The sequence below is a fragment of the Callorhinchus milii genome, unplaced genomic scaffold (genome assembly GCF_018977255.1).
Source record: "Callorhinchus milii isolate IMCB2004 unplaced genomic scaffold, IMCB_Cmil_1.0 Scaffold2, whole genome shotgun sequence".
Lineage (NCBI taxonomy): Eukaryota > Metazoa > Chordata > Chondrichthyes > Chimaeriformes > Callorhinchidae > Callorhinchus > Callorhinchus milii.
In genome coordinates this window covers 37,860,112-37,887,197 of record NW_024704743.1, presented here as the reverse complement: position 1 = coordinate 37,887,197, position 27,086 = coordinate 37,860,112, and the positions used below count along the sequence as shown (strand labels likewise).

The following is a 27,086-nucleotide window of genomic DNA, read 5'->3' as shown; positions in this document are numbered from 1 at the left end:
TTCCCTGTCAGTCATACTGGACTGACCAGAAATCTTGGCAGCCAGCAAACTCCGTGGCATCTGTTTAGTTTATTGTCAGGTTCTGTTGTCACCTTCACAGGCATGAAGAGTCACCAGGTAACAACTGTTTCTTGTAGATTGCAAAGCTTTCCCAAAGATGAGAATCTGAAGCTGCGCTCTGTGAGATAAAAGTTACCAGATTTTCACTTGCTTGAATTCTTTAGGTACTGTTGGTATGAACATCATTAGGCAAGCTGGGGCTCTTCAGTCTTGAGAGGAGATGACTCAAAAGGGGACCTCGTAGAGGTGTATAAAATTTTAAATAAGATTGAGAAAGTAAACCCGGTTTAATATTTTAGGATGCGCCAGGACACACGAACAAGAGGACATAGGTTTAGAGTTGTGGAAGGTTTTCTTTATACAGAAGGCAATTAACGACTGGAACAAGTTGCCAGGAAGGATGGTTGAGGTCAGAACTCATTTCAAAGGCAACTTGATGCTGTGGTGGTTGATACTAGTTTGGGCATTCTATTCTGGAGGGACGAGAATAGATCGTGGAGACGATGGCCGTCTTCATCCAAACTCTTCTTGTGAATGATCCAATTTATAAACTCAGTGGAAGTACTTCTTTAGTATAAGTTCCATTTATCAAATTATGTTTTGTGTTTTTCAGGGTCAAGATCTACAATGTAAAATTGAGGAGTATAAAGGAGCTGGTAACTCGTTCTCTGAAAGTCAGATCCTTGAGTGGTTTATACAGTTACTGCTGGGAGCCCAGTATATGCACGAAAGGTACATCTGCTGTTCATCTGAACCAAATTGTTTGCAACCATTAATATTGTGTGAAATTACCATCAATTATACTGAACATAAGAGGACCAATTTATCTTGTGGCCTTACTTTAATGGCAGCATTACTGTACCTGATGTCCGAAGGCACAGGACTATCCAAACATCATAGTTTCATACTGGATCCAACTAGGCTTATTAATTGCTTATGTTTTGAAAGCTACAGAGTAGTGCATTGACTCTAATACAAGTTCTAATCTCTGTTGAACAATTTCTTGTTTGCGGTTGCTATATTTAGTTCCTCTTCAATTCATTTACCAAATATCCTGTGGTGATTTCATAATTTATAATATGTCAAACTGTTTATTGTTCCCTTATTGTCTGTGTTCGACCCTTGACATTTTTGTATCTGCTGTGACATTGGTCCCAGTAATTGCCTAGCTTTGCTGGCGAACACCCAAATAATCTGTGATCATTCTCAACCTACAGTGTAGTTGTTCATCCACATATTATGCCTTTAATTTGGAAGCTGCTTCTTTTTAAGAACTGTTGGGTGGGGGTGGGGTGGGGATCAAATGCCAGGATTATTATTTATTATTACTTTGTGTCTCCCTCCCTGCCAGAGAGAAAAAGAGACAGAAAAGGAATGTGTGTGTCCATTTGCAGATATGGTCAGCAATCTGAGACCAGGTTTTTTTTTGCTTACTGTCTAACTCATTATCATTTAAAGAAGCAGTTAACAGTGACAGCTGAATGTGGCACTGATTAAAGTAATTATCCTACATCATATCCAGTCGAGGGCTTGCAGCTTTCTCTTCAAAACAAGCAGATGAGGAAGCTTAATTAGGAGAAAGAAGCATTTGTTCATTATAACCTTCGTGTGTACTGTTTACATTCCTTCGCTACATCAACTTTGAGAAAACACATCTACAGTATTTACAGTATTTACATTTGTATAGCGCCTTTTATGTCGGGAGGACATCCCAAGATGATGGATTGTCAGCAATTTGGACCTGAGCTGGGGTGTTGGGATCAGGGAGGGTAGAGAGCAGGGAGGGTAGGATGTGCCTTGAAGGAGGCAAGGGAGGGAGCAAAGTGAAGGGAATGTGGGATGGAATTTCATAGGATGGGGGCAGAGAGCCTGAAGGCTCGACCGCCGATGGTGGGGCAGGCTGGTCAGGGGCCGTGGAACAGGCTGAAGCCTGCTGAGCGGATGGAGCGGACAGGTTGGTATGGGGTTATCAGGTCACAGGGGTAGGAAGGAGCAAGGAAGTGGAGGGCATTGAAGGCGAGGACGAAGATTTTAAACTCTATCCTCTGGGGGATGGGGAGCCAGTGGAACCAGGTGAAGGTGGGGGTCACGGAGCCTGGTGCAGCAGAGGACATGAGCTGCAGAGTCCTGGATCATCTGCACCTTGTGGAGGGAAGAGTTAGGAAGGCCGAAACGCAGAGAGTTGATGTAGTCGAGCCTGGATGTTTGGATGAGGATTTTGGCGGTCTGAGGGGTGAGGCAGTGGTGGAGCTCAGTGATGTTGCGGAGGTGGGGGAAGGCAGAGCGGGTCATGTCAAGGATGTGGGGTAGAAAGGACAGTTGAAAGGACATTATAACCTGAATATCTTTGTTTTAAAGTTACCACAAACCATTTACTTTGCTGTAAATTGATGAAACAAGTAAATATGGTGTTTTTTTAATAAAGTATTTTTTTCCTTTTTATAGGAGGGTACTTCACAGAGATCTAAAAAGCAGCAACATCTTCTTAAAAAATAACCTTGTTAAAATAGGTAAGAGTTATGAGAAACTGTTCTCATCTTGAATTTCTCTGCCTCTTTCCTTCACCTCTGCTAACCCCCTACCAATCTGCCCGCCCCTAAGCTCAGCTTCACGTCCCCCACTTCATCTCCCCACCGTTGGTGTGTGGTCCTTCTGTCACTCTGCCCCCATGTTCTGGAACTCCATCCCGCAAGTCCCGCTGCCTCGCCCCCACCCTTGCCTCCCTTCAACAACTGTCTCAAGACCCTCTTCTTTGACGATGCTTTTGGTTTCCCTCTTTCCCCCCTGCCCTCCACCCTCCCCAATCCCGACCACCAGCTCAGGTCCGAAACACTGATTGTCTAGCACCTTGGGACGTCTTCCTAACGTGAAAGGCGCTATACAAATTTAATTTTGTTGTTGTTGTTGTTGCCTCCTACGGCAATGTAAAACAAATACTCCTTCCACTTCATATAGTGCTTCACCAGGTGTTGTGAATTGTGGTGACTGCATTTGTATGCAAACATGGCAGCCAATTTGCACACAGCAACGTCCCATAAGGCGCTATACAAATGTAATTTTGTTGTTGTTGTTGTTCTCGAGTCTGTTGTCCTCTAGAGCTGTGAGATATGCCTATCATTCATGGTAGATGGTGTGTGTGCAGAAGATGTATTGCCATTTGTACAGTTAATGTATTCAACTCAGATGCCAACCAAATGAACACCAGCTCAATCATCACCCAAACAGCTTTGTCTGCTCTCAAAATCTACTTCCTCCATTGTCAGTACAGCTTGCTTGGCTTCCATATACCGGCTGGTCCCTGGCAGCCCTATAATTCATCAGTCACATGTTCTGTGCCTATAGTAGATGAGAACTTTCTATGTAATAATAAGGATCCTCACATTTAATAATAGCGCCAACAGCCTACAACGTCAAGACAGTTCAGAAAGCTTTGCAGGTAATTGCTATGATAGTGTAGCGATTGTGTATTAATAGTTACAGAACAAATCATGCCAGTACAAATCACACTAATTAGATTTTCACTGTACCTTCAGGTAACCACATGAAAGTGCATTATGTCATAAGATGCATTTGACATCCTCCTTGCTATTACATTAATCCAATGAGTAAGCACAGATATATATAATATAACAAAAAAAACATGTTTTGGTACCTATCTAATAAATGAATGTTACACGCAGAATAAGAAAAGTGCAGAAAACCTAAGACCTTTTCTGGTTCACAGTATCCTTGAAGTCAACTTTGTTTATAGTGATTTGTTGTCTCATATCTGCTGCTGGAGTTCTCAAAAGGTGAAACCTCTGGTTATGATAGAATAGAATGCTCACAAAGTCCTGGAAAGTTTTGATATTTTAGTTGAAAATTGATTTTTTAAAAATTCTTTTTTTAAAATTTTGTACTCGTCATGGTAAAGTTTGTTAATATCTGAGCAGCTCCAGCTTGGGAAACAGCCAATTTTAACATCATTCCGCATGCACTACATTGTCTGCTCAGAACTTTTCAGCTTCTATTCTATGGAAATGGTCTTCGAGTTCAGTTGCTGCACAGCTTCAGTTACCCAACTACTTGTTTTTGTGTACATTTTACTGGAACACATTGTGCCAGTGTTGTTTCAGATGAATACTAACTCACAGCTATTACACTGATTTAAAATGGATCCTCGAACCCACCTTTAAACAACTAGGTCGCAAGACATGTCACTCTTTGTGGCATGGTAAACTACCTTGAATTTGTAGTATAATGCAAGAGTGATAATACAAAGGATTAAAAGTAGCAAAGGTAAATTCTCAGAATTCACTGCCAGTGCCCCACTGCTTTACTAAATGTTGTGACTTATTAAGCAGCTGCAGAGGTAATTGAGTGAAATGTTCACTGAAGTATTAAAGTTGAAGTGATGGAGGCCACAAATGCTGAACTCTTCATGGTGGGTTTGTACATAACTCTTAGTTATTTGTGAATGTTATTTTTTACCTTTGATTTCCAATAAAATGATTAACAAAATAAACCACAACAATTGTTTCCTTGAACCCAAGGAACCAATAACACACAATAGCATTGGACTTTGAAAACAATCATAATCCTTGCATTTTATATAGCGCCTTATCACGGCTTCACAACATCTCAAAGCGCTTCACAGAATATACGGTAAAATGAATTGATTGTATATTTTGTGGGCGAAATTCATATCTTCAGTGAACCTAAAGGTAGTTAAGGGTTATTGATTTTCCTCTCATTTGTTTTCCCTTGAATTCATTGACTGCTCAAGAGAAACACTCTAGCTTTGAAAAACAATGGTGGTTGAAAATTGTATGAGAATTGAAGCTATTTGTCTGTTTCCCTAAACACATACATGACTGGAACATGGATCAACATTTCCTAACTATTCCCAATGCATGAAGCGAACGTTGCCTATATAGTGCTGAATATTTACAGCCAGAAAAAGAACGTAGTGGTACAATGAATACATCTGTTTTACAGTCTGAAGACAATCGCAAACTACAGTACTTATATCATTGATGTCTATGATTCAGTAGAATTGCTTCTCGCCTCAAAAGAGAAAGCCACATTCAACAAGTCAATTTAAATAATGAGAAATCTCTGTAAGAGCAGTTCAATAGAAAGCTGTTTTCTATTCAAGTTCATGCACTTTTTAGTTAGACATTGGCCTTTATCTTTATTTCTTGATTCCGATATTGCTGAACCAATAACCTTTAGGCCTAATACTGTATTTGGCAGTATTTTAGGGTGGCAGGTTTTGAAAAAGGATTGAGCAAATTGAAACATTATACATTACCAATTGGCTCCATGTTTCGCCTACAAAATATACAGTCAATCTACTGTACAGTATATTCTGTGAAGCGCTTTGAAATGTCTCACCAACATAATACAACAACAACAAATTGCACTTGTATAGCGCACTCCACATAGGGTAGCATCTCAGAGCACTTAACAGGGGCGGAGCCGGACTCCGAGACAGGATTGAGGTGGGGGGAAGTGGCTGTAAGCCCGGTCGAAGAGGAAGATTTTCAGGCGGAACTTGAAAAAGGGAAGAGAGCGGGGAAGGCGGAGGGATTGAGGGGAATGTTCCAGAGTTTCGAGGTGTAGTGGCTGAAAGCGCGACCTTCGATGGTGGGGTGGAGGGTGCGAGGGACGAGCAGGAGGCTGGTGCCAGTTGAGCGGAGGCGCCAGGTGATGGATTGGGGAGTGAGGAGGTCGGAGAGGTAGTGAGGTGCCAGATAGTGAAGGGATTTGAACAGAAGTGTGTGGATCTTGAGGTTGATCCGTTCAGTGATGGGGAGCCAGTGGAGCCTGGGCAGAACTGTTGAGATGTGGGTACCGAGTTTGGTCCAGGTCAGTATGTGGGCAGCAGAGTTCTGAGTGAGCTGGATCTTGTGAATAATGGAGCTGGGAAGACGCGTGAGAAGTGCGTTTGAATACTCCAGGTGGGGGTTAACTAACGCATGCATGAGGATTTCGGCTGCATTTGGGGTAAGGTACAGTCGGAGGTGGGCAATGTGGCAGAGATGGAAGAAGGAGGTGCTGGTCAGGGACCGGATGTGGGGAAGGAAGGACAACTGGAGGTCAAATCGGATTGCGCACTGGTTCGGTGAGTCTGAGGGAGAGTCAGTGAGTTGATCCACAGGATCTCAGCTACCGAAGGTTTGCACTCATCCAGGCCCTGATGTTTGCTAGACAAGCTAATAGAACATCTGCGGACCTGGAGTTGGTACTGGAGGAGGCAAAGTAAATTTGTGTATCATCCGCATACATGTGGATAAGGCGCTTTATTAAATGCAAGGATTTTTATAGAGCTCAAGTGCTCATAATTTTATTGGGAAAGGTTGGTGCAGGAGTTTCAACTCAACAATGCACATGAGATAGATGTAAAGGTTTGTTGATGTAAAGATGGTTCAACATCAAATTATGTGGAGTCCTGTAGCCCAGTGGTTAGAGCACTCGCTTTGCGAGCGAGAGACCTGAGTTCAGTTCCAGGCGTGGCGAAACCGTGGGCATTTTTCCTTACTCCACACGCCAAATAATAATGCCTCGAAAACCAAAAACCAATAATAAATTGGTCATTTTCAATCTACGACTGTGTGTGGGACATTGCTGTGCGCAATTGGCTGCCGCCTTCGCCCACAAACATACAGTCAATTCACTTTATGGTGTGTTCTGTGAAGCGCTTTGGGATGTCCTCCCGACGTGAAAAGCTCTATTTCAAATGCAAGAATTATTATTATTATTAAAACAATGAAAAGACAGAAAAAAATTCTGCCCTTAAATATCATGGAGATTGAAAAAGGCAAATGTTCACCAAACAGGTGAGAAATATTGTGGAAATTGTTGCCAATCTTTGGCTGGTCATTCCTCCTTACAATGGCAGAAATGTAATTATTGTGCATTAACATTTGTATATTATTACTGAAAACAATGATACAAAATATACATGAAACTCTCAGTTTGTTTTGGATATTCTTAAGTATGGTGATAGGTTTCTGCATGTGCCAGACACCCCACTGACCAAAATATTAGTTAGCATTTTTAACATAAACCTAATTTTGACAAATGTTTCCATTTGTGTTGGGGGTGCATAAAACTATCACGAATAACTGTACAAGGGAGTCCCCTTTGTCCATGTCTTATTCTACTTGTGCCTTGCACCATCAGTTACAAACAGTCCAGGTGCCTTTCTTTTCCCAGCCCCCAGCAAGTTCTGCTCTGACACCAGCATTCCATCATCACTTGCAGCTTAATCAAAAAGTTTTGGGATTGAAAAAGTGCGGTTCTTGAAAGCAATCAAGATGCATCGCTAGTGTCTGCTTTCTGGAAAATGCCCTTTGTGATGTGAGCTGTACTTCGAGACTTAGATTGCTCTTTCTGAAGGGAAACTCTGGTGTGTCATGTGGACTTGTGAAGTCTTAGCTTTGACCAGAGGTGACCTCTGTGGTAAGGTGTTGTGTGACATGATGTGGGACCAAGCTGAAATTGGAGTTTATCTTGCAAAGTGCTGTCTGCGATAGTCATGGCCTAGAGCATTACCACTGTAATGAGGAGAGTTTTTTCATCCTCATTGTCGCTGTGCTACAGAGGGAAATCAACTAAAAGAGACAGATAAAAACTCAATGGACTGATGAAAATAATCCTTTATTTTTGTGCCTGATTTTTAAAAATGGTTAACGATGGCAAGACTTCATCCTTAATGGGCTCTGTGGAAAGCAATATGGCTTTAAGCAATGCAGTCCCATCACAACAAAAATATTCTTTTTTTTTTCATGATTGAGCGAACCTGTCTCTCATCTGTGATATAGTGAATGCTATGGAAAGTGAAGTGGAGAGTACATTATCCACAATTGTCGACAGTCTGCGGTCTGTGCAATGCTGATGAATGTCTCCTTTGCATGCCAGAGGCATTTGGTTTCCTTTCAGCGAACCTTTGGTACAGAAGTTTAACAGAACTTGAGCTGGTTTGATGTGAGTTGGATATATTGGTGGAAGATAAGATGTAAGTGCAGTTGGAGTTGAAATAGAATGATTTCAGTGTGCAACAGCATACCCTGTGTACAGAGAATTATTTAGCTATATTGGCCCGGCTGTAGATAGAACTGCAGAAATATATGGCATGTATGTTACAACCCACAATAACAGGCCATTCGGCCCTTTTTTTGTGTAGGTGTTTGCTCCTCCAAGAAGCTATCCATCCTAATTTCTTTCCCTATATCCTCTAAAGTACCATTCCTCTGCATGAGGTTGTAAAATTTTTTTATGTCAACCCCAATCAACTGTAGTCTAACAGACACCCATGGAAAATCATTCTATATGCTGACAACAGAGGAAGCTCTTCGGCAACTCTCCTTTTACTCTCTTCAGTCTCTGGCACCTCCCTACCTCTCCGACCTCCTCACTTCCCAATCCACCACCCGGTATCTTGGTTCGACTAGCACCGGCCTCCTACTCGTCCCTCGCACCCTCCGCCCCACCAGGTTGCACTTTTATCCACTACGCCCCAAAACTCTGGAAAATTCTCCCTTAATCTCTCTGCCTTGCCCCCTCTCTCCCCTTTTTCAGGTCCCACTTGAAAACCTTCCTCTTCGTCCTTGCTTACGGCCACTTGCCCCTCCCTGGCTTGGAGTCAGGGTTCGTCACTGTTTAGTGCTTTGAGACGCTACCCTGCGTGGAAGGTGCTATTTATGGGCAAGTTGTTGTTGTTACTCCCACAATTACAATCTTGAATTTGTTAATTATTAATTAATTAATTAATTAATTAATTGTTTTTTTTTAGAATTTGAAATTAAAGCTGCCTTCACCTCCAAAGTGCTTAGTGACAGTCAGCGTAGGCCGGAGTCCTCCCTCCCTGTAGTCGCTTCCTATGTAGATTTCTCATATGTGGACCTGGATTAAGCAGCTGGCGCTGAGTAAGGCTGGTATGTGGCCTTGGACTTCAAGAACATCAAGGTGGCTAGCATGTCACAAGCTGTCCTGTAAAGCTCCACCCACCTTGCTGAAGCTCGCCAGATAGCTGATGAGGAAAGTGTTACCTGGAGTCCGAGTTTGTAAACACACGTTCATACATCCAGGACCGGGAATCCACCTTGTTTGGCCTCCTGAGAGGCAAGCACCTCCTGCTTAAACTCCGCACCATAAATTAATGGAACCATTGCTCAATGGGAAGGGATGTGTGCCCGAGCTGCGGACAGGAAGACAGTGGCAAAGCTCTCACCTATTTCATGTTGAGATGCATTGCCCACTGGGAAGCTCACAAGGAGTTCCTTGTACCTACCATCCACCTAGTGAGGACTCAAACTAGCACCTGTCAGATGTTGAACGACCAACTAGTGACGGTCCTCCTTGGGGGGCAGTGGGTGGGTAATTGGGGTCTCCTTGGAGTTGAACTGACTCTAAGGTGACATACCTGGCAACAAAAATTGGGAATCAAGCCAGCCCTCTGCAGTACCCCAACGCACATTCTGGGGTCCCCAATCCTCCTTGGAGCTGAGTTGGCCTGGAATGTTACTCTCTCTGTGTAAAGTGCCACATGCTGTTACTCTCTCTGTGTAAAGTGCCTCATGCTGTTACTCTCTCTGTGCATTGGATGTCGGGTGCCTTTAAGTTCATCTTGAATAAAATCTGCGGGTCTTCATTCTGAGTGGTAATTGATGAGTTTGTATAAACAAGAGCAGGCAGTTGTGAAGTTTTTGAAAAGCAGCCATCTTCCCTTTTCCTCTGCTGGAGAAAATAAAAGGTTTATACGAGTAGGAATAGCAACTTACCTTTGGTAACATGCCATATCCTCTTCACATCACATCAAGACCAGTTGTCATATTATATGAGATGAAATGGGCCAAAGGGTCTTTTTCATCCAAACCAATCTTGTGACCTTGTAACATAGAAATTTACAGCAAAGAAGAAGGCCATTTGGCCCATTGTGTCTGTGTTGTGACTTTAAAGAGTAATCGTTTCAGTCCCATTTACCTGCCGTTTCCCCATACCCCTGTAAATCCTTTTTAGGTATTTATCAAGTCCCCTTTTGAAAACTAATATGGATTCTGCATCAACCATTGCTCCTGGCACCGCTTTCTATATCCTAACTATTCTGTATGTGAAACAATTTCTCCTAACCTATTTGCTAGTTTGCTAGCTGTCATAAATTGATGCCCTCCAGTTACGGACTCACTAACCATCACTGACTCACCAGATCTCATAAATTTGCTTGTAGTACAGTTTTTATATGTAATATACACAAAGTGTGTGATATAACCCCAGGCTTCTCTTTTCTACCACAAAACGTCTCCTCCGTCCACCTTCCCACGCCTCGCCCATCCTCTCCTCAAACTCCAACTATGAGGAGATGCTGGACATACTTGAATCCAAAATTGAGGGGATACGTTCAGCCATCTCAGCCCCATCCACAGCACACATCACCTCTCCCTCATAATCCACCCCCCACCCATCTCCCCCTGTACTCCTTTGACTCTATCTCTCCCTCCTCTCTCGCCGCCATTGTTCGCAAACTTAAACCCACTTTGAACCCCTCCAATTCAGCTTCTGCGCTGCCCACAGCACGGAAACAGTCCTGGTCAAAGTCACTAATGAGATTCTGAACATCTGTGATCAGGGATCCCTCTGCCTCCTTGTCCTCCTCGATCTCTCTGCCGCCTTCGACACTGTCGACCACTCCATCCTCATACACCGCCTCTCCTCTTTACTTAACCTTCGCAGACCTGCCCTTGTCTGGATCGAATCCTATCTCTCTCACTGTCTCCACTTTGTTGCCTCTAACAGTTTCTCCTCCAGCTCCCGCACTGTCACATCTTCCAGGGCTCTGTCCTTGGCCTCTCCTCTTTAATATCTATATGCTCCCCCTTCTTGACATCATCCGCAGACATGGGGTCACCTTCCATATGTATGAGAATGACATCCAACTCTATCTTTTTGCCTCCACCATCAACTCCAGGACCACTGCTGTCCTGACAGACTGTCTGTCGGACATCAAGTCCTGGATGAGGGCAAATTTCCTCCAGTTGAATATGAACAAGACTGAGGCCCTCCTGATTGGCTCGCGCCAGCGCCTCTGCACCTCAGGCTCTGGCAGCATCAACCTCCAGGGTTGCACATTACAACTCACCAAGTCAGTCAGGAACCTCGGTGTCTTGTTCAACCCTCAACTGTCTTTTTCCCCACATCCAAGCCATTACCCGCTCTGCCGTCCCTCACCTGCGTAACATCGCCCGACTCTGCCACTACCTCACCCCTCAGGCCACTGAAACTCTTGTTCATGCCTTCATCACCTCCAGCCTCGACTATGCTAACGCCCTACTTGTCGGCCTTCCCAACTCCTCCCTCCACAGGCTGCAGATAATCCAGAACTCTGCAGCCCGTGTCCTCTCCTGCACCAAACTCCATGACCCCATCTCCCCCACTCTCGCCCGACTCCATTGGCTCCCTATCCTTCAGAGGATCCAGTTCAAGATCCTGGTCCTCACTACAAAGCCCTCCATGGTCTCACCCCACCCTACCTCTGTGACCTCCTAACCCCCTACCAACCCGCCCGCTCCCTCCGCTCAATAGGCTCCGGCCTGCTCCACGTCCTCCGCCCCAGCATTGGCGGGAGAGCCTTCAGCCACTCTGCCCCCATCCTCTGAAATTCCATCACACAATCACTCTGCCTCGGCCCCTCCTTGGCCTCCTTCAAGTCCCATCTCAAAACCCTCCTCTTCGACCATGCTGTTGGCCACTCCCCTTCCCCTCCCCTCCCTTCTCCCCCCAACCCCAGCTTGAGTCTGAAATGCTGTACACTGTCCAGCGCCTTGGGACGTCCTCCCGACGTGAAAGGCGCTATACAAATGTAATCTTGTTGTTGCTTGTTAAAATGGTCACGAGAGGCACCATCAACTTTAGATGCTCTTGTGAATTTTGTCTGTGCACAGTTACCTGGTAAGGAAATGATCAATTTGCATCCGAGCCATCAGCCTGGTTGTCACCTTACATGTTTGCATATTCTTCACTGTTCTCTAAGGAAAGCTTCAGAAATTGGATCCACAAGGCATAGAAAACAATTGCTTAGCGCTTAATTTATTTAAAAGCAATTGGCTGCTGCATTTCGCCCACAAAATTCATAGTCAATCCACTTTACAGTATATTCTTTGAAGCGCTTTGAGACATCTCGATGACATGATAAGGCACTATATCAAATGCAAGAATTATTATTATTTATGCTTAAATGCTTAGTGATTTTATTTCTCATTTCTTTCAGGTAATGCGATTTTTAAAAAAAAACTTACGTTAAAAATGTTTTGAACAGTACAGAATTCTTTGTTTCCTATGTTTTTAAATTAAAGGAGACTTTGGGGTTTCTCGGCTTCTGATGGGATCATGTGACCTGGCCACCACATTCACTGGGACTCCTTACTACATGAGTCCAGAAGTACTGAATCACCAGGGCTATGATTCCAAGTCTGACATATGGTGAGTGGATGTTTCTTATGCTCTGATAAATTATTCTCGAAAGCTGACTGGCATGTAACTAAAATGTGCCCGAATCTCTTTTAGATCTACTTTCATGCAGCTGATCAGTCTACTCCAATTTATCAACTGTAAGGCAGTCAATCTTTTGTTAACTCTCGTTCACTGCTTTTGTTTGCCAGGATTTGAACAGCAGATCCACGGAGAAGTTAGTGATGCTGTTAAGGTTTTTATGTTTATTTTTCTCCTTTAATATCTGCCCACATAACCTCGTCTCCCAAAGGATTTTAAACTTCTTTCTTCTACTGGGGTATAGTTGAAAAATTGCTTGTCATGCACTGATGCCTCACCCAGGTGAACATCATTCATGTGTGAAAGTTGTCAGCCTATCAATGGGGGCAGGAGAGAGAGCTTAGTCAAAACCAATCCTGCCTTATCTTATTCCCCGCACATACCTTCCAACCGGGTTTTTTAGATGATGATCTGAATGCTGATGATCTGATTCCCATGAATGTTGTTTGATTTTTTTCTTCTCCCCCCATTAGCCAAGGCCATTTAAAGTTATGGTGTGAGCCTGGCTCAGTTGGTAGTACATTCAGTTGTTCCTCCCCAAAGCTTACTAACGCTTACAGAAGGTTCTAGGTTCAAGTCCCATGTAATATAGGTGGGAGGGGTGGGTGTGGGCCAGGGGAGGCATCAATTACATACCTCGCAATGTGCCACTTTTAAACAAAATCCTCACCTGTGAGTGCGGAATCAGCTCGGCTGTCTGCACACATGCGCCAGGTAAGGATATTTTTAGAAATGGGACGTTGGGAGGAATGCAGTTACATGTCCTTTTTTTTAAAGAAACATTTGGTGATTTAAAAAAAAAGTTATTAGAAAAAAATTGCAGAAAAACCTATTAGAAAGTGACGGCAGCAGCGGAGGTTCCAACAAAATGCAGAAGCTGAAAATATGATTAAGTTAATTTAAAACCGGGACTTACTTTCTGTTTTGCCCATAAAATATACAGTCAATTCAATTTACAGAATATTCTGTGAAGCACTTTGAGACGTCTTGGAGACGTGATAAGTCGTTATACCAAATGCAAGGATTATTATTATTATTTTTTTATTATTATTACATGGAGCAGGTCCAGTGATGTGCCACAGCCTCAATGTGTTGTATGTGATGAAATTCTAGCAAGTGACAGTGTGTGGCCCTGTAAGTGTTACTAACTATGGGGTGCAATTTTTTTTTTCTTAGCTCAGGGAGATTCACTATGACAAAGTTTGGACTAAGCGTTTCAAGATGCTACCCTGCAGGAAGGTTGCTATATAAATGCAAGTCGTTGTTGTTGTCTATACTGACACTCCAGTGCAGTGCTGGGAGTGTGCTACATTGTTGGAAGTCCTGTGGGCCTGTTAACACCATGTGCTGTCAAAGATAATATATTATAATAATAATAATCCTTGCATTTGATATAGCGCTTTTCACATCTACTAGACGTCTCAAAGCCTTCACAGAATAAGCTGTAAAGTGAATTGACTGTATATTTATGGGCGAAACACCCAAGGTACTATTCAAGAAGAGAAGAAAGTTTGAGGCATTCAAGTCTGTGTGCCTCTAGTCTGTACAAGGAGTTGCATTTACCTACAAAACCATTGGGGAGTTTTTTTAAAATAGCTTCTGGTTCAAAAGAAAAGCCTTATTAAGAACCCCTCCTCTTGCATCACTGGCTCCTCCCCAATTGATGGGATGAAAATGTGTCTCACTTTTACTCTGCTGAGTATGTTATTGTGTGCTAGGTCTCCAGAGCTTCCTCCTCCTCCTCCTCTTATTCTTCACCAGGGCAATGGATCACTTGTACTTGGCTTCTTTTCCAGCCATCCCTGGAAGAAATCAGCAAATCACCATGCGCTGTATCATGAGGATCAATCTGTGCATCACAGCATAGCATATTGGCAGGGCAACTCACTTTCAAACGTTTTTTAAAATAGTTATTAGAATACACAGAAAAGGCCATTCGGTCTATGCCGGTGTTAATGCTCCACATGAGCTTCCTCCTGCCCTTCTTCAACTAAGCCTTCAAGCATAACCTTCTATTCCTTTCTCCCTCATGTACCTATCTAGCTTTCCCTTAAATACATCTATGCTATTTGCCTCAACCACAACTTCTGGTAACATGTTCCACATTCCCACTACTCGCTGTGTGAAGAAATTTCTTCTAACTTCCCTATTTGATTTCCTTATTGGTGACTATTTTATATTGATGGCCCCTGGTTTTGGTCTCCCCCACAGGTGGAAACATCTTCCCTATGTCTACCCTATCAAAACCTTTCATCATTTTAAAGACCTCTATCAGGTCACCCCTTACCCTCCTCTTTTCAAAAGAAAAGAGTCCAAGTATCTTCAGCCTTTCGTGATAGGTATAACCTTTCATCCTTGTGAATCTCTCCAGTGCCTCTACATCCCTTCTATAATGTGGGGACAAGAACTGCACACAGTATTCTAAGTGTGATCTAACCAAGGTTCGATAGAAGTTTACCATAACTTCCCTGCTTTTCATTTCTATCCCTCTAGACATGAACCTCAATGCCTGGTTTGCTTTTTTAATGGCCTTATGAACCTGCGTTGTTGCTTTTAGTGAATTGTGTGTGTGTACCCCTAGATCCCTTTGGTCCTCTACCCCATTTAGGTTTTTATTTTCCAGGATGTATGTGACTTCCTTATTCCTTTTACCAAAATGTACCACCTCACACGTTTCTACATTGAAATGCATTTGCCATTTAACTGCCCACTCAGCAAGTTTATTAAGGTATTAAATTGCTGTAATTTGTTGCAGTTCTCCTCTGTATTAGCTACTCCCCCCAACTTGGTGTCGTCCGCAAATTTTTAAATTGTATTGCTGATTCCCGAATCCAAAATCATTCATGTATATTGTGAACAATAGTTGTCCCAATACCGATCCATGTTGAACACCACTACCCAACCCCTGCCAGGCTGAGTAGCTACCCTTTACCCCTACTCTCTGTTTTCTGTTTTGCAGCCAGCTTGCTGTCCATTCTGCTATTTTTCCCCTGACTCCACATGCTCTGACCTTATTCATTAGTCTACTATGTGATACCTTATCAAACGCCTTTTGGAAATCTAAATATATTAGATCTACTGTATTACAACAACAACAACAAAATTACATTTATAGAGCGCCTTTCATGTCGGGAGGACGTCCTAAAGCGCTGAACAGTCAGGTGTTGGGGCCCAAGCATAGGGGTGGTGTAGGGCTGAGGGAAGGCAGAGAGGTGGGAGGGAGACCAAAGGCACGGTCGAAGAGAAGGGTCTTGAGACCGGCCTTGAAGGATGCAAGGGAGGAAGCGAAGCGAAGGGACCGTAAAATGGAGTTCCAGAGTTTGGGGGCAGAGAGGCTGAAAGCCCGGCCACCGATGGTAGGGCGGGTCGGGCGGGCGACATGGTTTTTCGATTATATCTCCCCTTTGTATCTTAAATGTATTTATATTATTTTCGATCTCTTCTACTGTCATGTCCACCTAATCTATCTCCCTGGTGAATACTGAGGCAAAGTAATTCGTTAATATTTCTGCCATTTCACTGTCACAGCCTGTGAGTTTATCTTGTCCATCCCTTAGTGGCCCTATTCCTATTTTGATGTATCTTTTGTTATTTGTATGTCTGTATTCTACTACTCTTGTCTACTCTTTCTGTTATCGCTGCAAAGAATTCAATGAAGTTGGCCAAGCATGACCTTTTTTTTTTGAAATCCATGCTGTCTATTCTTTATTATATTTTTGGTTTCTAGATGTTTCTCTATTACCTTTCAGTAAGGATTCCATTATCTTTCCTACCACCGATGTTAAACTGACAGGTCTATAGTTCCCTGGGTTTGTTCTATCTCCCTTTTTAAATATAGGCATAACATCAGCTATCCTCCAGTCCTCTGGCACTACTCGCTTTTCTAATGAGTTATTATATATGTGTAATTGTGCCTCTGCTATCTCTTCCCTCGATTCTTTTAATATACAGGGATGCAATCCATCTGGACCAGGGGTTTTATCGTCTCTGAGTTTTGTTAGTTTTTCGATTATATCTCCCCTTTGTATGTTAAATGTATTTATATTATTTGCGATCTCTTCTTCTACTGTCATGTCCACCTAATCCATCTCCCTGGTGAACACTGAGGCAAAGTAATTGGTTAATATTTCTGCCATTTCGCTGTCGCGGCCTGTGAGTTTATCTTGTCCAATCCTCAGTGGCCCTATTCCTATTTTGATTTTTTTTATTATTTATATCTGCAGAGTATTTTACTATTTTTATATTCCTTGATAATTTAATTTCATAATTCCTCTTTGCCTTCCTAATTGTTTTTTTTGACTATTTTCCTGACCTCTTTGTTTTCTTTTTTGTCATGCTCTCCTTTTTTGTTTACGTACTTAGTGAACCGCCTCTTTCCTGAGTCTCAACTGTGCTCTTATGTCTTTATTCATCCTTGGTGTCTCATTATTGTTTAGCTTTGTCTTACTTTTTAGCTAAATATATTTCTCCTGGACTCTATTGATCACTGTTTTAAATGTTTCCCACTGCTGCTCCGTTTGTTTGCCAATAATGTTTTCCAGTTTATTTTCCCAAGTTCCATTTTCATCCCCTCAAAATCAGCTTTTTTTTCCAATCTATTACCCTGGTCTTTGTCATACTCATGTCCTTCTCAATCTTTATCTTAAACCTTATTAAGTTATGATCGCTATTGCCTAGATATTCCCCCACTCATACTTCTCTTATCTGCTCTGGTTCATTTCCCATTACTAAATCCAGTAGGGATTCCTCCCTTGTTGGGCCTCTTACATACTGGGTAAGAAAGGAGTCATGTACACATTGAAGGAATTCCATTTCCTTATCCCCTTTACCTACCTCTTCTGGCCAATTTATTTGGGGGTAGTTGAAATCCCCCATGATTATTACTCTTTGTCTTTTACTCATTTCCCTAATTTGCTTGAATATTTCTTCTTCTACCTCCCTTCCACTGTTAGGTGGTCTGTAGAGTACCTCTATTTGTGTAATTGATCAGTTAAATGTAAGAGTTTGCATACATTGAGAGGCCATTGATATTCTGTTGCTATGAAGTGAAGAGGTCAGCTCCTACAACAACAACAACTTGGATTTATATAGCGCCCTCCACGCCGGATGGCATCTCAGAGCGCTTCACAGTAATGGGTCCCGGGGCCGAGCCAGGGGGAGGGGGAGGAAGGTGATCAAAGGTGCGGTCGAAAAGAAAGGTCTTCAGCAGAGGCCTGAAAATAGGAAGAGAGGGAACGAGGCGAAGGGAGTGAGGAAGGGAGTTCCAGAGCCTCGGGGCATAGTGGCTGAAGGCACGGCCGCCGAGGGTGGAGCGGAGGACTCGGGGGACGAGGAGGAGGCCAGACCCGGAGGAACAAAGGCAACCGGCACTGTTTTGAGGAGAGAGGAGATCAGAGAGGTAGGGGGGTGCAGAGGAGTGGAGGGATTTGAAAACAAGTGTGAGGATCCTCTCTGGGACAGGCAGTCAGTGCAGTCTGGCAAGGATTGGGGTAATCGAGCAGCGGAGTTTGGTGCGGGTGAGAATGCTGGCGGCAGTTTTGAATAATCTGGATTTTCTGGATGGTAGTGGAGGGGAGACCGGCGAGGAGGGCGTTTGAATAGTCTAGCTGAGAGGTGATAAAGGCATGGACTAGGGTTTCAGCAACTTTTGAAGAGAGGTATTGGCAGGCGATGCATCAGAGGTGGAAGAAAGTGGTGCTGGTGAGGGACTGGATGTGGGGGAAGAAGGATAATTGGGGGTTGAACCTGACGCCTAGGTTGCGTACGGGTTCAGAGAATTTTAGGGGGAGGTTGGGTAGGTGGAGGAGGTGAGAACCGTGAGATTTTAGACATTGATGAGAGCCAAAGAGTATGGCTTCCGTCTTGTCAACATTCAGCTGAAGGAAATTTGCCCCTGAGGTCTGACAGGCAGGCTGACAGGACATCAGGGGACTGGGGGTTGCAAAGTGAGGTGAAAAATAGAGTTGGGTGTCGTCCGCATACATGTGGAAGTGTACCGCATGTCTACGGATGACATCCCCAAGAGGGAGCATGTAGATCAGAAAAAGGAGGGGACCAAGGATGGATCCTTGGGGTATCCCGCAGGTAACCAGGTGAGAGCGGGAGGAGAAGCAGTTTGTACTGCTGGCGGTTTGTGAGGTAGGACTCAAACCAGGCGAGTGTGGTCCCACTGAGGTGGATGACGGAGGAAAGGCGGTGGAGGAGGATGGCGTGATCGATGGAGTGATCCTACACAGGATCCGTTTAATGCCTCACGCAACCCTAACCTATTGTAACTACTTTGTTTTATTGTTTTCATATCCAGTGTTTGAAATGCACTCTTTTTGCCAACATGCAGACATGATAGTCTACTCTAGACTGATACTCTACTCCAGCACTGGAGGAGCGCTGCGTTGTCTCGAAGTGCTATCTTTTGCATGAAATGTTAAATCAATATCTGTATGCTCTTGGTTGGACATTAAAGATCCTATGACACTATTTGAAAAGAGAAGGGATTTTCTCCTAGTCAGGAATTTTCTAGAGAGAAAAAAAAGTAGATTCTCTTTATGAGACCTCTCTCTGAGAGAAAAAAAGTGGCTGCATGGGTTTGGATACAAAAGCATCCCAACCTGGTGGTAATTACTGCAAAGTAATACAGTGCTGTAAAAATGCAACTCTTTCTACACTTTAGTGTGATGCTTATGATATATGCACTGGCTTCACTCTTTACAAGATATAATGAGTGAAGCTGAGGGTTTCATTCTTAGGATCCGGTTACACCTGTATGGCATACTATCCAGAAGATTGAAGTCCACACTTAAAGACAAATGATAGCATTAAGCATATGAAGATCAATCTTCTGTGATTGATTTAGAACAATGTCCATTGGATTTGATTTACCGCCTTATTAAAGAAAATGAGATAGATGTGAAAGTGTTGTTGTTCACATATAAATGGTTGCATTATGCTTGGTAATGCGATAAGCGTCCTCTCATTGGTGATTCTGAAGTTTAGGAAGCTTATGTCCTTCTGGCCGATGTGTTTAGTTTGGTAAACTTGAATCTTTGCTGCATTCTGTCTAACTGCTACTTATCTGTATGCGAATGTAAAAACTCATTTTGAATCCATTGATTGCTCGTAAACTTCACTGTTTCAAGTTCCGATTACTTGTGACCACTCTTGAGTTTCATGCATGTAATTAAAAAAATACAAGTAAGAAAAATTTCCTCTTGGAATGCTGGGGAATAAGATCAGCAATTGCCCTGTGCCTGCACAACAATAACAAAGATCAAAGTGAGGGGTAATTAAATAATTAATGTTAAGATTGAGGGAACATAAATTTCAGCTCCGAATTTCAGCCCCTTCACTGTCTGCTGAACAGCTTTATATATCATTACCTGTCCTTAAAAAGAATGTGGCAAATTGGAAATACCCAGGATAGCAGTAAGGGGTTATGTGATACCAGGAACCCCGGGGGCAAAACCTAAGAATGCATAATAATAATAATAAACCTTGCATTTGATATACCACTTTTCACGTCTTCTAGAGCCTCACAAAGCGCTTCACAGAATATACCGTAAAGTGAATTGACTATATTTGTGGGAAAAATGCGGCAGGCAATTGTGCACAGCAGTGTCCCAAAAACAGTGCGGATTGAGTGACCAAATTCTTTTTTTTTGAAGGATTATTATCCCCATAAAAGCGATCTGCCAATCGACTAACAACTGGGTTCCTACTTAAACTAAGTAAACAGAGGCGTGTGGAGTAGGAATCTTGCCCTGCCGTGAATAGAACCCAAGTCTCTCATTTGCGGGCGAGTGCTCTAATCACTGAGCTACAGGACTCTGTATACATTAAATCATTCCTTCATATCCGTCTTTATAAGTGTTGTATCCTTTGAAGCTTGTGGACCAAATTTCACTGCATTTCTGAATTATATTTTTGGTTTGCTGCTAGTGACCATCATGGTAATGCAATGAGGATTTCAAAGGCCACCCAGTCTCACTGTGTCAGAGCAAGGTTCTTTGTTGTTGCGTTTTGAAGGAGCGCTCCAAATGGTTGTGGGAAAGCAATCCCGGGTTTATTAGAGTGTCAGTACCCTGGGCCATATGCAATGAATGATTCACACTTGACAAGTTGTGTAATGTCGCTTGACAAAAATCAAATCAGAACAAAATTCAAAAGAGCTGATTTCATCTAGTATCGTCTGCAAGGAATTCGCTATGTGAATGTGTTTGCTGCATGAAGGAACATGTGTAATAATCCCAATGTGTGCATGGGGATATCATGTTGGAGCCTGCACTGGTTTAAGTACTTTGAGATGGTCATGATGTTTGATAAGGCGCAATATCAAATGCAAAGTTTATTATTATTTTATTATAACTGGATAAGTCAAACTGGCAGAGCAGGTGCTTTCATTTTTCAACCTTTCTCCAACCTCGAATATTTTATATTCCTGTTGTGCTGGTTCCATGTGGGCTTCCCAGGCTGATTGAGTGTGTGTAGCCTCTACTATGCTGTGCCAAAAAGTAGGAGACCATAATCAAATCTGTTGTGACTGAGAGTGGTATGAGGTTGTTTTTTAAAGCATATTCTTGATACAGCACCTAAACTAATGAGCAGTAAATCAATTTGATAAGGAATTAAATATGATTTACATGAGTAAGTCATGGCAATAAAATAATGCAATAGCATTGAGAAAAATGTGTACATTGGATCAAGTTTTGTTCTGTTTAGCTGTGATGCCTTCATTGCAGAGGCTGCTTGGTTCAGCAGTCTTGGCAGGACTTATTTATGTGCTAATATGAAGTGATTAAGTAGTCAGTTCTTCATCTTGTATCATAAACCTTTCAGTGAGGAAACTGTCGAGAGCTCTCCCTGCTGCTGTACTGGCTAGTAACTATTGACACATTCAAGGGATAAATTTGCTCTGAGACTAAATCATAATAAAATAACAACAACTTGTATTTAATACAGTAAAACCTGCATATAAGTCTACTGCAACAACTTGCCTTTATACTATTATTATGTTATTATTATATTATACTATTATCTACTACAACCCATCAACTACAATAACTTTCTCTTCATGTGGGGTGAAGTCTTGGAGCGCTTTACAGGGACAGTGTCAGACGCTAAGGGGAGAGGGTGAGGGGGAAAGATGGGTTCGAACAGGCAGATTTTGAGGTGGGATTTAAAGGCACACGCGGGAGAAGATGGAAGGGTAGAGAGATGGGGATAGCCTGGAGGTTAGGGGCATAGTATCCTAAGGTTCGGCCACTGATGGTGGTACAGAGAAGGAGGAGAATGCACAGCCAGCCCAAGTTTGCAGAGCTGAGGACGGTAAGCAGAGGGGTGGATCAGAGAGATACGGAGGTGCTAAGGTGTAGAAGGATTCAAGGTATGTGTGAGGACTTTGAAGACATGATAAGGCACTATATCAAATGCAAGGTTTATTATTATTATATTTATTATAAGAGAAAACTTAATGCCTGCATGGGATAGACAGAAGTAGAGGGGTAAAAGTGGGGGGAATGGGAGGAGTGGGAGCTCACGTGGAGTATATAAACATTGTCCTAAACTAGTTCGGCCGAATGGTCTGTTGCAGTACCACATCTCCCCATCACTTTAAATTGCGAGACTTTAACATTATCCAACATTGCCTTTCTCTTAAAGTGCACCAGATTGCATTGCATTGTGGAAACTTCTAGGCTCCTCAGAAACCTCTTATTAGGAGGGTGGAGTTCATGTATAAAACCTGCTTATTTGCTGAACCTCACCTGGTGTGTGATAGACTGGTTACTGCACACGAGCTTCATTGACTGCGTGAGCTGTCATTCCAAGCAATTCTGAGTTAAGAAAAATTCATGTATTCCAGCCATAACATTTCCCTTCAGTTGCAGCACACTGCCATCACTCTCGTTCCCAGTGAGGAAGGACGGCAGCTAAATGACAGCGAACCTTGATGTCATTGTCAGTTTTGTGTGCACAAAACAAAGCTAAGGGAAAGGCAGTTGAATCATGAAGATCAACTTTCTGTCCATTTTCCTTTCAAAAGAATCTAAAACGGAGTTTGAAAAGCTATTCATCGCATTTACCTCTTTGACTGTCCTTCCGGTCATCTTTATCTTCCCTATCCCTAGCTCGGGTGCCAAGTCAGTATTGTTGAGAGCCTAAGGGGCATCCTCCTGATGTCAAAGGTGCTGTATAAATCTGGGACACACCCTGTGTGAGGGGCGCTATATAAATCTCTGCTATTTTTTGCTCCCCATTGTATAGGTCTCTGGCGTGCATTTTGTATGAAATGTGCTGCTTGGATCACGCATTCACTGGGCACAACTTCATGTCGGTTATCTTGAAAATAGTAGATGAAGAGACTCCTTTGCTGCCCAGCAGGTGGTCAAGCAAGCTCAATACAATCATGCAGAGGTAGGTTTGCCTCCAACTGAAAGCAGTGCCCTGTAGGCTTGTCCACATCTTGGCTTATGCACATGGTTTTCCCAATGGTTTTCTTTTTCTTATCCTCAGCATGTTGGAGAAGGATCCCTCACAGAGACCTTCAGCTGCAGAAATCCTGAAAGTACCTTATATTGATGAGCAGCTGCAGGTATGTGGCAGCAGGGAGTTCTAGCAGTCACCAAGCCCCTAAAAGAGCATAATGAGTATTCTTATCTCCTTTCCAGTTTTCAGATGATGGGTGTGGTGTGGTCACACTGTCAGTGGAAATATGTCTACCTTTTCTATATATATTCTCGACGTGAAAGACACTATACAAATGTAATCTTGTTGCTGTTGTTGTTTACAATTTACCGCTCGGTATTGTGGACTGGCCAAAATGATGGGCGAAAAGACATGGTCTTCAGCCTCAGCAAAAGTTAATTTTAAACCTGCCTTTATTACAGGGGAGATCAAGTTAAGAAAAGGGAAATTAGATTAATTAATATAATCCATTCAGAATACCAACCATCATATTTTTCCCCTTACAACAAGAAGCTTCATCTTAAATGAGTTTGTGTCCTGGTAACCCATTACAGCTGTGGATTATCCTCTGGATAAAGAAATACTTCCTGGCCTTTAACTGAAACGTGTCCTTCATAACCCCAAATAATAATAATAATAATCCTTGCATTTGATATAGCGCTTTTCACGTCAGGAGGACCCACAGCAATGTCCTCTTGTCCTACTGCTTTGACTTGAAAGCAATGGAAGTATCAACCTGAAGAAATTTTTACCTTTGGATCAGATTCAAACCTGTAGTATTCTTTATAATGTTCACGTAGATTTAACACTTTTTTTTCTACCACTGACAGTGCGTGTCCTGTCAGACTGATAGGTGGACAGCTCGTGCAATCAAGTTGTGTGATTTGAACCGCGGTGATGAGTTTTCTTTCCCTGAGTGCTTGATGAGAGCAGCATGCACTGTATATATTGTCAGTTAGTATCTATTTTTGGTAGATGGATGTTTTATAAGTAACATCCAAGTGAGGACAGTGGACTCCTGTTTTAATAGCGGTCCTTTTTTTCCATATTTTTGTTACAATTCAGCACATTGCAGCACAATACAACTGTGTTCTATAGAGACATTTTCTGATGTGAAGAGAGCAAGTTGTTGTTTATTTTTTACTGAAATATATCCATGTGAAATTCCATAGTTTTTTCCTTAACTTTAAAGATTACGTTATTATAATAATAATGAAGTAATTCTTGTGTTTGATTTAGTGCCTTTCATGTCAGGTAGACACCTCAAAGATTGTATAGCAATGTCCCACAAATGATCAAATATTGTTGAATTTGTGTAACCACTCAAAGTATTTATGCATGACTTGTCTAATGTGGATTTCTTCTGTTTCTTTGTCTAATGTGGATTTCTTCATGTGTGCAGAATATAAAATGCAAGCTCATAAATATGACTACAAAAGACAAGACTGTAACCTCTCAAAAAGAAACTCTTCAGATCAGGAATGCATTGTGAGTATGTTCTGTTCCATTAAATAATACTAATCCGTATTATTATAATAATAATCCTTACCTTTGATATAGCTCCTTTCACGTCAGGAGGGCAAATCACACGATATGCTCTGAATTGGAGTGACCATTATCACTGTGAACATTAAACCTAATGGTTAGTTCTAATCTTTCTGACTCATTTCTCAAGGAGATGGGAAAGATTCCACCTTTTGATGAATTGAAATTAAATAAACAACAACAACAAATTTTTAAAGCGTCTTTCATCTCAGGAGGCGATCGATCCCAAGGCGCTGTACAGTCCAGGATTTAACATAACATAACATGTAGGAGCAGGAGTAGGCCATTCGGCCCTTCGAGCCTGCCCCGCCATTCAATCATGGCTGATCTTTTAATCTAACTCCAGCTAATAACCTGACACTGCCTTATCCCCGTATCCCTTAATACCTTTTGCAATAAGAAATCTATCTATCTCAGTCTTGAATATGATCAAGGATTTGCACCCGAGCTGGGGGTTGGATTTGGGAGGGATGGGGCCCTGGGGAAGGGAAAATGACTGAAGGTGTGGTCAAAGAGGAAGGTCTTGAGGGGGACTTTTAAGGAGACGAGGGCAGTGGCAAGACATAGGGACTCCAGGGTGGAGATCCAGAGAATGGGAACAGAGAGGCTGAAAGCCCGACTGCCAAGAATGGGGCAGGTAAGGCAGGGGACGCGAAGGAGGCCAGCGCCCACCAAGCAGAGGGAGTGGCCGGGTTGGTAGGGTTTGAGGAGGTGACAGAGGTAGGATGGGGCAAGACCATGGAGGGATTTAAATGTTAGGATGTGGGTCTTGAACTCGATCTGCTGGGTGATAGAGCCGGGCAAGGATGGGAGTGATAGGCTCACTGAGCCTAGTGTGGAAAGGACATGAACTGCAGTTCTGCATAGTCTGCAGCTTGTGAAGGGAAGAGTTGGGTAGTCTGTGTTGGCGGAGCAGAGTGTTGGCGTAGTCTAGGATAAAATGCCTCCAGCTCCTGAATAATGCAATAATGCACTTCTTCACATTGGCAACTTATTGAAATAAAGTAGCCCATATGGTGTCTGTTAATGATCTGCCCATTGCACGATAGTGTGTTATATACTCTGTACATCTGCCCCACATCGGGACTTGTATCCCATATATTCTGGCCAACATTCTCCTAATCAAATGCTACATTGTTGGAGATGCTGCCCTTCAGATGAGACATTAAACCAACGTCCTGTTTGCCTTTCCTGGTGGATTTTAAAGATCCCATGGCACTATTCGTAAAGAGGAGGGTCTTTTTCCCAGTGTCCTGGCCGCCAATCCTCCAAATAAAATTGGTCATTCACTCCATGGCTGTTTGTGTGATATTGCTGTGTTCATAGTGACTGCTGTTTTGCCACAAAATACAGTCACACCACTTTAGAGGAAATCCTTTTCAGATGTTTCAACAACATGCTAAGACACTACATCAAATACAAGGGTTGTTATTAATCTTCTGCAACATAGCACTTTTTGGCACCTTATTAGATCTGTGTAGGCTAAATTAATTTTTCAATATTTACCTCAGCTATTTTAAGTAATGTATATTGGAATGAAATTTCAGAACAGTTATCTGCATATTTATTTTCAGAGGTGCAATTGTGTGACTGGTGACTGCAAAAATCTGCTGAGAAATTAGTGAGAAGAGTTTTGTAAAAACCTTTCTTGAGGAGCATTTTTACAATGCCGTTGCAGGCAGAGCAGAGAGAGCTGTACTGAGGGGGTTGGGATGTGGAGTGGATAATGGGTGATCTATATGATCTATAGATGTTTATTAATCAAATCCTGTCCTACTGCAATTTGGTCACTCAATCCACTGTTTGTGGAACGCTGCTGTGAGCAATTGGCTGCCACGTTTCGCCCACAAAATACTCAGTCAATCCACTTTACAGTATATTCTGTGAAGCGCTTTGAGACGTGGTAAGGCATTATATCAAATGCAAGGGTTATTGTGCAATTGTAAATGTAAAATAAAGGTTTACAAAAACAAAACGCAATGAGGAAAATCTTGACAAATACATAATGTTAAAGGATGTGTGAAAGAGCAGGTGAAGAGGGTGAGAGTTGATGGCTCCAATGGGGTAGCTAGAACCAGCAATGGTCATAATGGGCTGAATGGCCTTCTTATGAGCTAAACTATGATTCCAGCTATATTGTCCATTTGTATGACCAAAACTAAAGTATTGCAAGGAGTAGTGTGCAATGGAGTTTATGTGTATAATGTTAAGATCTTACTGTAACTGGCCAAGAGTTTCCTTTATTCAACATGTCACACAGCCTTGTTCTTTTTATATCTAAAACACAAGCACCAGAGTCTGATTCCATTAGACATGAAAATGAGTGATCAATTAGTTGCAACTAGGCCTGGTAATAAGGTTTTTGCCAGTTCCTGCACAAGAAACTGATGATATTCTGGTTGCACTTTTTAATGAACTGCAACCGATAACAGTCTTGCCCAGTTTATTTTATTTCCCTGTAGTTAAAATGGACGCAAGTGCAGTGATTTGGT

General features: G+C 42.5%; 1 protein-coding gene across 2 annotated transcripts in view; it reads left to right on the top strand.

Moving 5' to 3' along the window:
* nek11 (NIMA-related kinase 11) overlaps positions 1-27,086 on the top strand; it is a 115,695-nt gene that overhangs the window by 14,122 nt on the left and 74,487 nt on the right. The window contains exons 2-7 of one of the 2 annotated variants that reach the window (XM_042332469.1): positions 674-792; positions 2,506-2,570; positions 12,396-12,522; positions 22,849-22,998; positions 23,098-23,176; positions 24,452-24,537. In XM_042332469.1, the coding sequence (XP_042188403.1) occupies positions 782-792; positions 2,506-2,570; positions 12,396-12,522; positions 22,849-22,998; positions 23,098-23,176; positions 24,452-24,537 (518 nt within the window). In that variant the 5' untranslated portion in view covers positions 674-781. Of the gene's footprint in view, positions 1-673; positions 793-2,505; positions 2,571-12,395; positions 12,523-22,848; positions 22,999-23,097; positions 23,177-24,451; positions 24,538-27,086 lie in introns of those variants that run through there. The other variant, XM_042332468.1, reaches the window with a different exon arrangement.